Source organism: Equus przewalskii, chromosome 5 (genome assembly GCF_037783145.1).
Source record: "Equus przewalskii isolate Varuska chromosome 5, EquPr2, whole genome shotgun sequence".
Classification (NCBI taxonomy): Eukaryota; Metazoa; Chordata; class Mammalia; order Perissodactyla; family Equidae; genus Equus; species Equus przewalskii.
In genome coordinates, this window is record NC_091835.1 from 71,131,491 (window position 1) to 71,146,047 (window position 14,557).

The 14,557-nt window shown below is 51.5% G+C and overlaps 1 protein-coding gene across 1 annotated transcript; it reads left to right on the top strand.

Moving 5' to 3' along the window:
• Positions 1-1,084: 1,084 nt before the first annotated feature.
• On the top strand, positions 1,085-10,597 carry SOAT2 (sterol O-acyltransferase 2). The gene is made up of 15 exons (XM_008533005.2): positions 1,085-1,288; positions 1,780-1,835; positions 2,360-2,496; positions 2,798-2,857; positions 3,188-3,295; positions 4,771-5,047; positions 5,458-5,527; positions 6,083-6,167; positions 6,651-6,696; positions 6,924-7,053; positions 8,028-8,125; positions 8,523-8,621; positions 9,132-9,267; positions 9,790-9,935; positions 10,139-10,597. Exons 1-15 carry the CDS (start codon positions 1,213-1,215, stop codon positions 10,187-10,189), a joined length of 1,575 nt encoding a protein of 524 aa, XP_008531227.1. The 5' UTR covers positions 1,085-1,212; the 3' UTR covers positions 10,190-10,597.
• Positions 10,598-14,557: the final 3,960 nt, after the last annotated feature.

Consider the following 14,557-nt stretch of genomic DNA (forward strand, 5'->3'; position numbering starts at 1 on the left):
CGTCTTTGTGTCCACGTGTCATACTTCTGCGACCCTTGGCCCTCCTCTCTACCCCCTTTCCCACCCCGCTCTCCTTTCCTGTCAACGACCCTCCGTCCTTCCCACTGCACTTGGGACGAAGGAGACAGCCAATGCGCAGAGGTTTCAAGCCTCACCCAGCTGCCTACCAGGGAGTGGGGGGCGGGAGATGCGGGGGAGACACTGAGGCCATGGCCTTGGTCTGAGGTCTAACACTGACCTTTGGACACAGGGGCGAGGAAGGATTAATAGTTAATCCCCAGCAGGAACCCAACAAAGAGGAACTCTCAAAGCTCTTCTGTTACATCCTATTAAAAAGGGAAGAAAATTATGTACCGAGCTCCTCCCCCGAGCTGGACCGGGATCATGTTCCCTTACCTGGACTACCTCCTTTTGTTTTTACAATAACCTCATGAGGTAGGGACTTTTGCCCCTGTGTTCCAGAGGAGGAAACTGTGGTTTAAAATATTTGGGTCACTTGCCTGAAATTACACGGCGGATAAATGGTATCGGGAGGACTTAAACCTGGTTCTTCCGTATGTGACATTATATGACAATGCCCCGAATTCCTTAGATGCTGAATAAGTATTTGTTTTGCCTCTTTTCTGTCTACCTGCTAACCTAAGTGGCGGTAGGGATGAGCTGAGGTTCAGGGGTCCTGGCACCTAGCACTTCCTGGAGGGGCCACAGCTGTCACAGGTGCAACCCCATCAGAATATTAGTCACATGCTTGTAATACTTTCAAGTTGAGGAGGTTCCCTCACACCCCTTATCTCATGATCTAAGGCAGCTAAGCGCACTGACACCTGGAGATGTTTCTGACTCCTCCCCACCTTCAGCGTGCTGGGAAACAGACTGAAGGCAGGTCATGCTAGGTGATGAGGTGCACCTGCCCATGATGTGCACCGATGTATTGCCACCATGCCTGCAGGAAGGAGAGCACGCTGGGGGCTGGGCATCTGGGTGGTGGCTGAGCTGCTGGGGGGTTGCACCCAGCTCGGCACAGCCAGCAGAGCTGAGCCTGTAGCTGAGAAGCAGCGCTGCCCCCCACATCAGATAACCTATAACCCCTCCTCCTGAATGGACTTTAGTCTTAGCAGATGAACTGAGTGAGATAAGAGCTCCGGCAGGCCAGGCTGTGAAGGAAGGGAAGGAACACTCAACTCGGCCTGCTACCCAGTCAAGACTCCCATCATGAAGCCAAGGGCGGCCCGACCACGGAAGAGAGAAGGGCAGAGGGGAGAGCAGGAGGACCCACCCGCCGGAGAAGGTGAGCCCCCTCGGGGAGTGCAGAGAGCTCAGGTGGGGTTGGGGGTGAGGACGCACTGTCGAGAGGGGGTTCCTGCTGGCTACCTTCAACCCTTCCTGCTGTCCCAGAGGCCAGGGAAGGCAGATGCTAGCCTCTGCCCCTAACTGCCCGGCTGGGAGAGGCAGGAGGAAAGGGATATTCAGAGCTGTGACCCTGTCTTATCGTTCTGACTCTAACCCCAGAGGATGAACAGAGTAGCTTCCTGTTCCTTAGGTACCATTTCCAGTAATGTCATCAGGCTCCCTGCTTGCGAATGGCCTCCTCACCCCCTGCAAAGATAACTTCCCCTCTGACTGTCCCACCCATGATACTAGATGTGGACCGGTGAGGGCAGAGAGGCTGCTGAGTATACAGAAAGCGCTTCCTGGACAGAGGATGCCCCTGGGTTTACAAAGGGCAGCAGAACCCTGACTCCTTCCCCTTGAGTGTGCCCTTTGACCCCCTCCTCCTAGGAAACACTGAAACGCACAGAGGCTCGGACTTGGTGCAATGGACCCGACATATGGAGGTAAGGGATGTCAGAGGTCAGAGGTCAAGATGGACAGGTCCTGGAGTGGAGAGAGGTAGCAGTGAGGACCGGTTTGGTGATAAAGACAATCTGTTCGTAGTTCAAACCCTTCGGATCACGTTAGAGGTAATGGTTAAGATAAAGGGGTTTGAAACACAGGTCATCAGGGAAGGGGCCAAAACTCAGCCAGTGAATAGTCTTCTGTTAGTGGGGCTAGAGGTCAGGAGAGGGAAGGCTGGGGTCAGGGAGAAGACAGTAGGATCTGAGATGACAAGGTGGTTGAGATTCAGACCCAGGGACTGGAAGTGTCACTCCTGCTGTCATTCGTTGACCCTCACTGCTGCCCTCGGAAGCCAGAGCAAGATACCTTGGGGGACCTCTGAGCAGGAACCGTGCTTGTTCATCTTTCTCTCCAGAGCACTTAGCAGTGTGCCTGGCACGGAGAGAAGCTCAGTAAGTTTGGTGAGTGGGAGATGGCTGACTGGACGGAGGGACAGTGGGACCTGCCCTGCTCTGTCCCGTAGGCTGTGAAGACACAGTTGCTGGAGCAAGCGCAGGGCCAGCTGCTGGAGCTGCTGGATCGGGCCATGTGGGAGGCCATACAATCCTACCCTCCCCAAGGCAGACCTCTGTCCTCCATTCCTCCAGATTCCTTGAGCAAGTGAGTCTGAGGAGCCAGGCGGCTGGGGAATGGCTGGAGTGGGCTCCTCCAACACAAGGATCGTGAGCCATAAACATGACCTCATGCACTCTTTGCCAGCATTGGCATGACCTCAACTTCAGCCTTTCCTCTTCTCCCCTCATGGCCTCTGCCTTCCTGACACTGCTCTCCACTGCTGGGTCTTGCTCTGCCCTGGCCCTGACCTTCCACCTGGTCCTGTCCTCTGGCCCTAACCATGACCTGCCCTCTGCCCATTGCCTCCTTCCTTTGGGTCCTGATCCAGACAACTGTCTCAATTCAGGACCCGGGAGCCAGCCTTGGAGAAAAGGAAAGTTTTCGTCATCCGCAAGTCCCTGCTTGAGTAAGTCAGGGGAGAAGACGGGGGATGGGAGGGAAAGAAAGGGCGTAGGCTGGGGGTCCAGGACACTTCATTTCTCATCCCCAGGCTCTAGGTAGCTTGGGGGAGAACTTGGAGAGGGTTTCCAAGTTCAATTTCCCCACGTGCCCTGAAAGTGAAAGAAAAGCCACCAAGATAAGAAGTCTCTGCTCTGGAAAGAGTTGTGGACTTCTGTGCCCTTAGCTGGAAGTTATCAATCACTGGGCCCCATCTGCACATGTGTACAGTGCCTGAGCTTGTCCACACGACCTTGAGGACCCTCCACACTGACATTCGGGCTCCCTGTCCCTCCAGCGAGCTTATGGAGGTGCAGCATTTCCGTACCATCTACCACGTGTTCATCGCCGGCCTGTGTGTCTTCATCATCAACACCCTGGCCATTGACTTCATCGATGAGGGCAGGTAGGCCCCCCCTCCCGCCAGGGATGGGCACACAGGTCAGATCAGAACCCCGGTCCCCAGTATTCCGCCTGCCACTGGCCTGAGAGAGCAGAGGTGCCCCCTCTGATTATTGGACATGCATCAGCGTTGCTTCCAGCAACCTCCCCACCTAAACGCTCTCTTAGACTTCTTCCTTCCACAGCCTTGGATGGCCCTTGGTCCGTCCTCCTGGGATCAGCCGCTCTGGGGACACTACACCTCTCCTCAAAGACTGCTCAACTGGAACCTTGTCCTGAGGCAGATAGACGTGTGTGCACACACACATGCACATTTTACACCTCACTGCTCTCACACACTCCTTTCCGAGTCAGTGCTGTTCAATTCAAGTAACCTCCACTGAGCACCTCCTAAGTACCAGCCCTGGAGAGTGAGAGATGAAGGGCAGACCCCATCTCTGTCTGGGAGGCCCTCTCAGTCTTGTGGGGAAGACAAACACACACGCAAGTGCCTTGGTGGGTTGTTTCCCCGACAGAGCATCCCCACTGGGGGGACAAGCCTCAGAGGGCTGTACACCCTGGGGGTCTGTATTTGCACGCCACCCCCTCACCCTAAGTAGGGCTTAGGAAGCAGTAAAAGGAAGAGGACCAAGGCTCTGCAGCTTAGCAACAGCACTTCCTTTTGGTAAAATGGTTGTTAATTATAGGAGTATCACAAGGATCAAATCTCAGTAAAAAGTTCAAATACACGTAAAGTGACAGTCCTCCTTGGCCACCCTCCTCAATCCCAGATGCTCCCGAGAGGTATCATTTTTAACAGTTTTGAGAACTTTCCTCCAGAGCATTTTCCATGCACATGTACAGAAGAGCCAAGGAGCTGTCTTGGGGGGGGGGGAGGTTACACAAATAAGATACTCACTGTACCTATTGTTTTGTTTTCACTCCCTAACAACCCGTCTTGGAGATCTTTCCATGTCAGCCCATTGTTTCTACATTGAATTACATTGTTTCTAGTGACCGCAGAGTCTGGAGGTGCCAGGTTTGTTCATTTGGTCCTTTACTAATGGGCAGTTGTTTCCATTTCTTCACCGTTGCAAACCATACACTCTCAGCTAAGCAAACAGAACATGCAACAACCTGCTTTCTAGTAACTCCAGTCTACAGCTACTGACGCTCCGAAAGAAAACGATCGAAAATCGTTTCGAAATTCCATTCTAAATACCTGGTACCCTAACACCTGTGCCATAGCCAGCACTGAGCCCTTCTGCCACACCTGACATTCACAGAGGGCTCTGAAGTCCTTGGAAGCAAACCCGTCCCATGGTTGAGTCTCCTCGGGCCACACCTGTGCTGGCAGAGGTGCCACCTTGAACACCTCCAGAGACCCGAGCTCACCACCTTCACGGGATGCCTCAGTTTCACTTCCAAGAGCTCTGACTGCAGGGGAGGGACCAGGATGAGTACACATTTGTCGACTTTGTCCCCCTTCCCCACTCCAAGGCTGATGCTGGAGTCTGACCTACTGATCTTCAGCTTCGGACAGCTGCCCTTGGCGCTGATGACCTGGCTCCCCATGTTCCTGTCCACTCTGCTGGCGCCCTACCATGCCCTGCGGCTGTGGGCCAGGCCCCAGGTCGGAGGGGCCTGGACGCTCGGGGTGGGGCTGGGCTGCCTGCTGCTGGCCGCCCACACTGCGGTGCTCGGCATCCTCCCGGTCCATGTGGCCGTGGACTATCAGCTCCCGCCGGCCTCCCGCTGCGTCCTGGTCTTTGAGCAGGTGATGGGGGTGCCCCTGTGAGGGAGGGCGTTCGATATAGGATTGGCGGGGGAGGAGCCGGTCACTGGGGCCAGAGTCCGTTGTGAGGGCTTTGAGCTAACCAGCAGGCTCCAAGGAAATGTAAACGAAACGAGCGCTGCTTTGCAAATAGAATCGGACTCCACAGAGTCACAAGGGGTTTGTTGGGTGGGGGCTCCAGCCTGGCCTTTCCTGTAGCGCTTTACCCTCGATTCATCACAGCTGCCATCGTGTTAGGCTGCAAGGCAATCCGACAAAAAGATAAAATATAGGCTCTGCCCATACAGGTTTTACAATCTGCCAACTTCTCTCCCGTAAACGAAAGCACAGAGAGGTTAAGTGATTTGCGCAAAGCTACACAGCAACTTAACCTCCCTTCCACTCCATGTCAGGTCAGGTTCCTGATGAAAAGCTACTCCTTCCTGAGAGAGGCTGTGCCTGGGACCCTTTGTGCCAGAGGAGGTGAGGTCTTCGGCTTACCAAGCTGTGAACTCAGTTGCAGAATCCTCATAGAAGCTCTGAATTCCTAAGCCCATGTTCCCCACTGGGCACAGCTCTGGCCTCCAGCGGGGCTCTGGGGGCATTAGACATGAGGCTTTCCCTGGGCTCACCTCTGAGAGAGGCACTTCTGTTGCCCAGAAGTTCTGGCACTTTCCTATCTCCAGTTCTAGCCTGGAAAGACCCAGGGCATGAGAACCTTATGTTAGGAAGTCAAAACAGAAAGAGAGGGAGAATGGGCGGTGGAACTTGTGGGCCCAAAGGAAGCTTGGGCCCTAGCAGGTCCTGCACCAGGAGATGGGGTGCCTGGAATGGAAGCAAAGAGGGGCGTTAGAGAGCGGGTTCAGCTCCTGCCCGGTCTCACCCCCCCACCTCCAGCCCCAACATCCAGCCCCTCTCCCCCCGCAACCGCACCTCTGCCCCCTCCAGCTCTCCACCCCCCGTCCCACCGCCCTTCCCCAGCCACCCGCTGCCTCTGCCTTCCCCCTTCTCTGATGGACCCCTCTCACTCCTCCCCAGGCGAGGGGATCCGGGCCCCCAGTTTCTCCAGCTACCTCTACTTCCTCTTCTGCCCCACGCTCATCTACAGGGAGACTTACCCCAGGTAAGACCCGGCACCCCTTCCCCAAATGCCCAGACCCATCATGGGGTGCACCTCCTCCTCTCCTCCCTGAGGTCCCCAGCCTCTCACCAGACACTGGCCACTTTCCCAGGAAGCATCCCATCATAAACATGGGAAATAAGTGGCAGGTGGATTACCCCTCCTCCTTGCCCAGCCCATGGTGACAGGAGGGTGACCAACTGTCAAGGTTTGCCCGGGGCTGTCCCGGTTTCAGCACTGAAAAGCTTAAGTTCTAGGACACGCCTCAGTCCGGAGCAAACTCCAGATGGTTGGTCACTTTAGTTGATACCCAAGCTGAAAATCCATTTGCCATCTCTGTTATGGAAGGGGCAGTGTTCTAGATCCCCACCTCCCCAGAAAATCCGCCCAGGCCTGGGCAATGGAGGGCGCTGTGGAGAGAGGGGCTGGAAGCTGTGCCAGGCCTGCGCAGGGGACGAGAAACATGTAACCCCATTGCCACTGCAGGACCCCCAACGTCAGGTGGAATTATGTGGCCAAGAACTTCGCGCAGGTCAGAAGATGGGGTGGAAGGGTGGATCACCTGTGAGTCACGGTGGCTGCAGGGCATTAATGGGAGTGAGGTGGGGAACGCCCGGGGAGGAGGTCAGAGGGTGGTGCTAAGAGAAGACGCAGATGCTGGGCCAGAGTCCCATTCCAGAGGGAAGGGACAGCTGCCAAAGTTATGGCCAAGTTCCGTGTCCGCCGCCCCATGTTCTCTGTCTCCCACTCCCTCCCCAGGCCCTGGGCTGCGTCCTCTCTGCCTGCTTCATCCTGGGCCGCCTCTGTGTTCCTGTCTTTGCCAACATGAGCCAGGAACCCTTCAGCACCCGTGCCCTGGTGCTCTCTATCATGCATGCCATGTTGCCAGGTACGCCCACTAAAGGCAGGACTCAAGAAGGCTGCACCCTTGGTAGGCTTAGTGGGGACCCCCTCCTCTGTCGCCTCTCTTTACCTTCGGTCAGTTTCAACACGTTCTCCCTCTGAATCTCCCCTCACATCTGTGCCCTCCTATCACTGCTCGCTGTCAGGGACTCAGTTCAGGTTGCTATCTTCTCCCCTCTCCACATCAGCCTCCTGTCTCCCTACCACCCAAATGCTTGCTCTCCCCTCCGCCCCTGATCTTGCTGCCCAGATGAGCTGCCCTCCTACAGATTAATCATTCCCTACCCTCTTTCAAAAACTCTGGTGGCGCCCCATCGCTGGCATCTCCAGATAAGAGTCGAACCCTTGGCCTGGCATTCAAGGACCCGTCCCACAAAGCCCTAGCCTATTAACGGGAGTTCTCATCCTAGTGCAGCTCAGCTGTTCCTTGAAAGGCATGCATTTCCATGCCTCCGGGCCTTTGCTCATACTGGTCCCTCAGCTTGGACCGCCGTTTCCCCATTTCCCAGCTGTGAAATCCAGTTTCTTCTTGGAGGCCCGTGGCTGAAATGCTCCCTCCTCTAGGAAGCCTTCCTTTTTATCCATCCATCACGATGACCCACCCCTTGCTCTGCACTCCCAAGCATATCAATGGCCACCATGCTTAGCTCCCAATACATTTGCGCTTGATGTGTGGTTGAACATGTCTCTCTGTCTCCATCTCTGCCTTTCTCTCTCTCCTCTCTCTCTCTCCAACCTCTCTGTGAACTCCCAATGGCCAGGGGCTTTGAGATTCATCTCTGTATCCCCAACATCTGGCATGGATTTTGTGAGCAAATGGATGAATTAATGAATTAGTAAATGACTAATAAATAATTGGTAAGAGGTGGGGCCCTGGGTGCTAGGCGAGGGCTCCTCAGAGTTTCCTGGGGGTTCCTGGTGGGCCAGTCTGACCTGCAGCCCCTTGTCCCTATTTGCCAGGCGTCTTCATGCTGCTGCTCATTTTCTTTGCCTTCCTCCACTGCTGGCTCAACGCCTTCGCGGAGATGCTACGGTTTGGAGACAGGATGTTCTACCGGGTGGGGCCTGGACCTGGGCCGTTTGGGAGTTGGATGCAGGAGGGCCGGAGAGGAACTGGGGGAGGATGGTGACTGTGTTGGGTGTCGCTTCAGCTGTGCTATCATTCTCCCACAAGGAGAAATGTGCTCCTCTGGGTGTAGTTATGCCAACCCTCCACCTCCTGATCACCGGGCTAGCTGCCTTTGTGTGGATGGTACTCAGGAATCTTCTCCTGAGCGGGGGAGTAGGAAGGAGGGACCCCAGCTCCCCAGAGGGAGCGGGGGGCAGTGCTCGCCAGCCTTTGTGGGAGAGCATGGGACAGGGTGCAGGGAACAGGGGGGAGGGCTGGGGCCTGGGAAGAGCCAGTACCTTGATGCTTCCCTCCTTCCCCCAACCCTGACCCCATCCCTGTCCCAGGACTGGTGGAACTCTACGTCCTTCTCCAACTACTACCGCACGTGGAACGTGGTGGTCCACGACTGGCTGTACAGCTACATATATCAGGATGGGCTGCGGGTACGGGCTCTGCGGACCCCCTCAGCTCCCATTAAGGAGCCTCTCTGGGACAGCCTCTCCTTCCCTCCCTCTGCACCCTTTCCAGACTGAGGGGCCCCCTTGACTTCCGTCTGCCTCCATTCTACCCTACCCAATGGGTGGAAAAGCCTTCTTATGATCTAACTTCCTCCCTTACCCTTAACTCCACTCCCTCCATGGGGCATTTCTCCCCTTCTTAGCCTTCTAAGGAACATGCATATAGCAATTTCAGTTCTCAAGAGTTTTCACATGCATTTAATCTGCACAGTAACCCTGAGAAATAAGTATTATTATGCCCCTTTTCAAAATTCCATCTAAGGCCTAATGGGCTAATAAAATGCCCTTAAATAAGATTGATGTCAGCCCTTCTGACCCCAAATCCCATATTCCTTCCATTCCCCCACACACCCTCCTGGCTTCCTTTGCGAGGGAGCTCTTTGCGGAGGAGTCTCTGAGAGACTCACTCCACCTGCCTCCCTCTGGCCCTGCCAGCTGCTCGGAGGCCGGGCCCGAAGGATGGCCATGCTGGGCGTGTTCCTGGTCTCTGCAGTGGTCCATGAGTACATCTTCTGCTTTGTCTTGGGGTTCTTCTACCCCGTCATCCTGATGCTCTTCCTTGTCTTTGGAGGTGAGCTTGGCCTCTGTGCCACTGGAGGGGGAGCCATCCAGAGGGAGGAGGCCTGGGCTCCTGCTCCTGGAGATTCCAGACTGATGGGGGAGGCCACACACCCAAGACAGAAGGGGATGTGCATGCCTTCTGGGGAGAGGCATGAGGGTTGTGAGAGTTGGGGTGGGACAGACTTGGGAACAGGGAGCGGAGCAGCATCGGGAAGCAGTAAGGGGTATCCTGGGGGATGTGGGAGAAGATGTCTGATTGGAGAGGAGCATCTGAGCAGGGCACCCTTAGAAGGAGACAGAAGGGTGAAGACTGGTGTGGGGTTCGGTGGTTCAGTATGAGATCCAGGGTATTAAACTGTAAACTGAGGAATCCTGGTTTTACAGGAGCCACTTGAGACCTCCCTGGGTTTCTAGGCACCCCAATGGTGCCTTCCTGTTCCGTCTCTTCCCAGTGCCCTGGGATGGTAGGGCAGCCAAGGAGAGAAGGCACAGGTGTCTGGAGCTGGGGTGACAAGCTTTCCTCTTGCACCAGGGCTGCTGAACTTCACGATGCATGACCGGCACACGGGCCCGGCATGGAACGTGCTAATGTGGACCATCCTCTTTCTGGGCCTGGGCATCCAGGTCAGCCTGTACTGCCAGGAGTGGTATGCACAGCGGCACTGCCCCCCGGCCCAGGTAAGGGACCATGACCCTCACTCCGCTCCCCACCCAAGAGGACATGCTTGCCCTTCCCAAAGCTAGCCCCCTATTGTTGCCCAATTCAACAGCCTTGGTCAGGGGCCAGGACCTGGTTTGAGGGTGATGGGTACCCATGTCCTGGATGCTCAGGGTTGGTACTGGGAGGGAATTATTTCACAACTCACCCTTCTTTGGCACAGACAACCTTCTGGGGGCTGATGATACCTCGATCTTGGTCCTGCCATACCTAGAGGTCAGGGCACCCTCACTGCCCCGATGATACCACCAAGTTCTTCTCTGCCTGCAAAGCCTGGGACCAGGGCTCCTCTCTCTGCGCTCCCAGACCTCACTCTGAGTCAAGGAGGCCTGGCATGCATGACCCCACCAGCGAGCTCTAGAGACTGAGGTCTGTGGACCTGTGGGCAGCTGAGCACAGACCCAGAGCAGTGGTGGCTCTTGAGCCCCCATCCCCATGGAGTGGGCCCAGGGCCCTCTCCACCCCATGGCTGTCCGGACTTGGGGAGACTTGAAGGACCATACAGATTGGGTGAATGTGGGGTGATTTACAGAAAATGGGGCCACCAAGTTCTGAGAAGTGTTTGTTTCTTTCTTTATCCTCCTTCCAATATAATAATAAACTCTTTGTCTCTTTTTATTCATTCATTTGTTCATTCATTCATTCATCATTTGTCGAAGGCCCTCTTTTCACAGACATAACTGAAGAGTTGTGTCTGCAGAGGTAAGACTTTGTGGCAGGAGGGGCTTAGGGTCTTGGGTGACATCCTGCCTTGCCTTTTCTGTGCCACCCACCTCTCCCCAAAACCTGGCCTCACCCCCCTCCTTCCACTTCTACTCCTTCTTCAGCTCACATTTCCACACCCCTTGAATCCTTCTGCTCCTGGCAGCCTCTGGGACATTTGGACAGGGCACACAGCAGGCCTCCTCTCCTTCAGCAGACCTGGGGGGGGGGCCTCAGTCTCCACAGCTAGAAAATGGACGTTAAATTTAGGAGTGTCCTGATGTACGGGGACAGAAGGTCCAAGTATTCTTATTCAGAACCATTCCAGAAACCAGACTATGTGGTCACTCCAAGGGGAGGGTCATCTCTGTGCTCCCTACATGGGTCCCCCACCTAACGTGGTGCTGGGGAGACACCGGGATCAGGAAAGGGGGAACATTAGCCCCAGGCGGACTGAGGACCAAACAAACCAGGATCCCTACGGTGGGACCCTGAGATGGGGGATCTTTTTTTTTTTTTACATGTTAACAGTATGATTGGATATCTTTTCATGTCAATAATATAGATCTATTTCATCATTTTTAATTACTGCATGATATTACATTCCATGTCTATACTATAATTTACATAACTAATTACATACATTTCAATTGTTTCCAATATTTTGCTCTTATAAACAATTCTGTGATAAGCTTCTTTGTGTACATATACACATCTTTGTGCATTTTCCTGAGGGAATTTTCTAGAAGCAGAATTATTGGAACATTGGGTGGTATTACTCCAAATTTTGTGCACATTGCCAAACTTCCATCTAGAAAGTTCCTATGAATTTACAGTGTATGATATTGCCATTTCCCCGCCCCCTTGTCGATACAAGGTTTTGTCAACTTATTTATTTTTGCCAATCTGATAAGCAGAAAATTATGTCTATTTTCTTTATTTTGCATTATGATCACTACTTTAAAAATTGAATATATTTTCCTATGTGTACCAACCATTTTTATTTAATATGTTATCTACTTTTAATAGACTTTATTGTTTAGAGCAGTTTTAGATTCACCACAAAATTGAGTGAAAATCCAGAGATTTCCCATATACCCCCTACCCCCACACATGTACAAAACCTCCCCCATTCTCAACATCCCCACCCTAGTGGTGCACTTGTTACGACTCATGAACCTACATGGACACATCATTATTACCCAAGGTCCCTAATTTACCTTAGGGTTCCCCCTTGGTGTTGCATTTTCTATGGATTTGGGCAAATTTTTTTTCCAGGTTTATTGAGATCTTATTGACGTCTATGAAGTTTAAGGTGTGCCATGTGATGATTTGATACATGTATATATTGCAAAGTGATCACCACAATAAGGTCAGTTCCCAGCTCCATCCCTCACATAGTTACCGTTTGTGTGTGCGTGTGGTGATGACGTTGACAATCTGCTCTCTTAACAGCGTTCACGGATAGAACACAGTATTAAGTGTAACCGCCATGCTGTGCGTTGCATCCCCAGGACTTACTCATCTTACAGCTGGGAATTCGTCCCCTTTGACCAACATCTCCCCATTTCCCTTCCCTGCCAGCCTCTGGCAACCACCATTCTGCTCTATTTCTATGAGTTTGGCTTTTCTAGATTCTGCATCTAAGTGAGAACATCCAGTATTTGTCCTTCTCTGTCTGACGCATTTCACTTAGCATAATGCCCTTGAGGCGGTTTGGACTCATTTATGATGACACATCTCCACCTTTATAGATGTTCTTTGCCTAAAAATAGGTCTCATATATATTGACATCTATTCAAGGTTCTATATTCTATCCACTGATCTATTTTTAGCCCAATGCCATAGTGTTTAATTACAGTAGCTTTAGAAGATGTTCCAATATCTGGTATGGTGAATCCCCCTTCACTAATTTTCTTTTTTTCATTGATATTCTTGGGCACATGTTCTTCATATAAAGTTTAAGATCCTTTGATACTTTTTTTAAAAAGAAATCACTGTTGGCCTCTTCCTTATGGCCTTGAGGGGATAAAGGAACACATGATGTCTGATGTTTGTATCATCAACAAGCTCAAAGAGCTTGGATAACTTAGACTTCAGTTAGGCTTATCATGTAACAAGGGTGTGTATCAGGTATTTGCACAATCATAGAAATGACTGTGATTTTTTTTTTTCCTGAAGAAGATTTGCCCTGAGCTAACATCTGTGCCAATCTTCCTCCATTTTGTATGTAGGTCGCCACCACATCATGGCCGCCAGTGAGAGGTGTATGTCCACACCCAGGAACTTAACTCTGGCGGCCAAAGCAAAGCGTGCCAAACTTAACTACTAGGCCACAGGGCTGGCCCTCAATCGTTCTTTTAAAAAATGAATTTGACCATGTATGTTTATATATAACCTAGTTATCGAATAATAAATTTTGACAGTTTTATTGACATATAAGTAATATATAAGCTGCATGTATTTAAAGTGTACACTTCAATAAGTTTTGAATAGGCATACACCTGCAAAACCATCACCACGATCAACATAATGAATATATCAGTCACCCTGAAAGTTTCCTCATGTTCATTTATAATCTCTCCCTTGTGTCCATCCCCGCCCCCATCGCACCATCCCCTGGGCAATCACTTATCTGCTTTCTGGTACATCAGATGAGTTTGCAGTTTCCAGAATTTTATATAAATGGAACAATATAGCATGTGCTCTTTTCTATCTGACTTCTTCCATTCAGCATAATTATTTTTAGATTCATTCATGTTAGTACATTCATTCCTTTTTTTTTTTTTTTTGAGGAAGATTAGCCCTGAGCTAACATCTGCCTCTAATCCTCCTCTTTTTGCTGAGGGAGACTGGCCCTGAGCTGGCATCCATGCCCATCTTCCTCTACTTTATATGTGGGATGCCTTCCACAGCATGGCTTGCCAAGCAGTGCCATGTCCACACCCAGGATCCGAACCGGCGAACCCCAGGACGCTGAAGCAGAAGGTGCAAAATTAACCACTGCGCCACCAGGCCAGCCCTTCTCTTCTCCATCTTAACTTCTCTGTTCTCTAATCAAATTTTTCTTGAGTAATTTCCTCCAGTGAAATATGGGATTGATACACTCTCAGAATCTCCTAGATCCCCAAATATCTTTCTGTTGCGCTGACAAGTGAATGCTTCCCCAGCTGTGTGTGAAATTCCTGGGCAGCCATCCTTTTCTCTCAGTATTCCCTCTTTTAGCTTCCAGTCCTGCACATGAAAAGTCCTGTGCCAATCGGATTCTTTTCCCTTTGTCGATAACTTGCTCTTTATGTTTAGAACTTGAAAATGTTTTTCTTTAATCTTGGTATTCAGGAGTTTCACACTTAAATGGATGTCCTTTCTTTTTGTATCTTCCTCTGCCCCTTCAGTCTACAAGCTCAGATCTTTCTTCAGGTTGGCAAAATATTCTTCTATTTTTAAATTATTGCTTCTCCTCCATCTACGCCTTTTCTTTCCTTTGAAATATATTTGAGTGTTAGGACTACTGGATCTATTCTCCAAGTCTCATATTTTCCTCATTATTTCCATCTCTTCGTATTATTTGCTCTGTGCTTTGAAATATTTTTTCCGCTTGTTCTTCCAAGCCACTAATTTGTGTCTCGGCAGTGACCCGACTTCTTTCTTCCAATACAGATACTGACTCTTTTTTGTTGAAAATAATGTTTTTTAGTTCTAGAAAGTATTTTCTTGGTATACTACTCAAATCTCTTTAAGTGCTCCTAATATTTTCTTAAGCTGTCATATGCCTCTTCAGTGGTTCCTATGCTGTCTGTAGGCAGGAAAACCAGCTATAATGACCTCATCCCTGGAGGGCCAAGGCCCCCTGAGTCATACTCTTCCGGTATCCCCACGG

What these genes read in the sequence shown, in the direction of transcription:
- SOAT2 (XM_008533005.2), top strand. Translation starts at nt 1,213, where the DNA reads ATGAAGCCAAGGGCGGCCCGACCACGGAAGAGAGAAGGGCAGAGGGGA. An exon ending in GACCCTTTGTGCCAGAGGAG is followed by an intron (nt 5,528 to 6,082) that starts GTGAGGTCTTCG and finishes ACTCCTCCCCAG; the next exon opens with GCGAGGGGATCCGGGCCCCC. An exon ending in GAGACAGGATGTTCTACCGG is followed by an intron (nt 8,126 to 8,522) that starts GTGGGGCCTGGA and finishes TCCCTGTCCCAG; the next exon opens with GACTGGTGGAACTCTACGTC.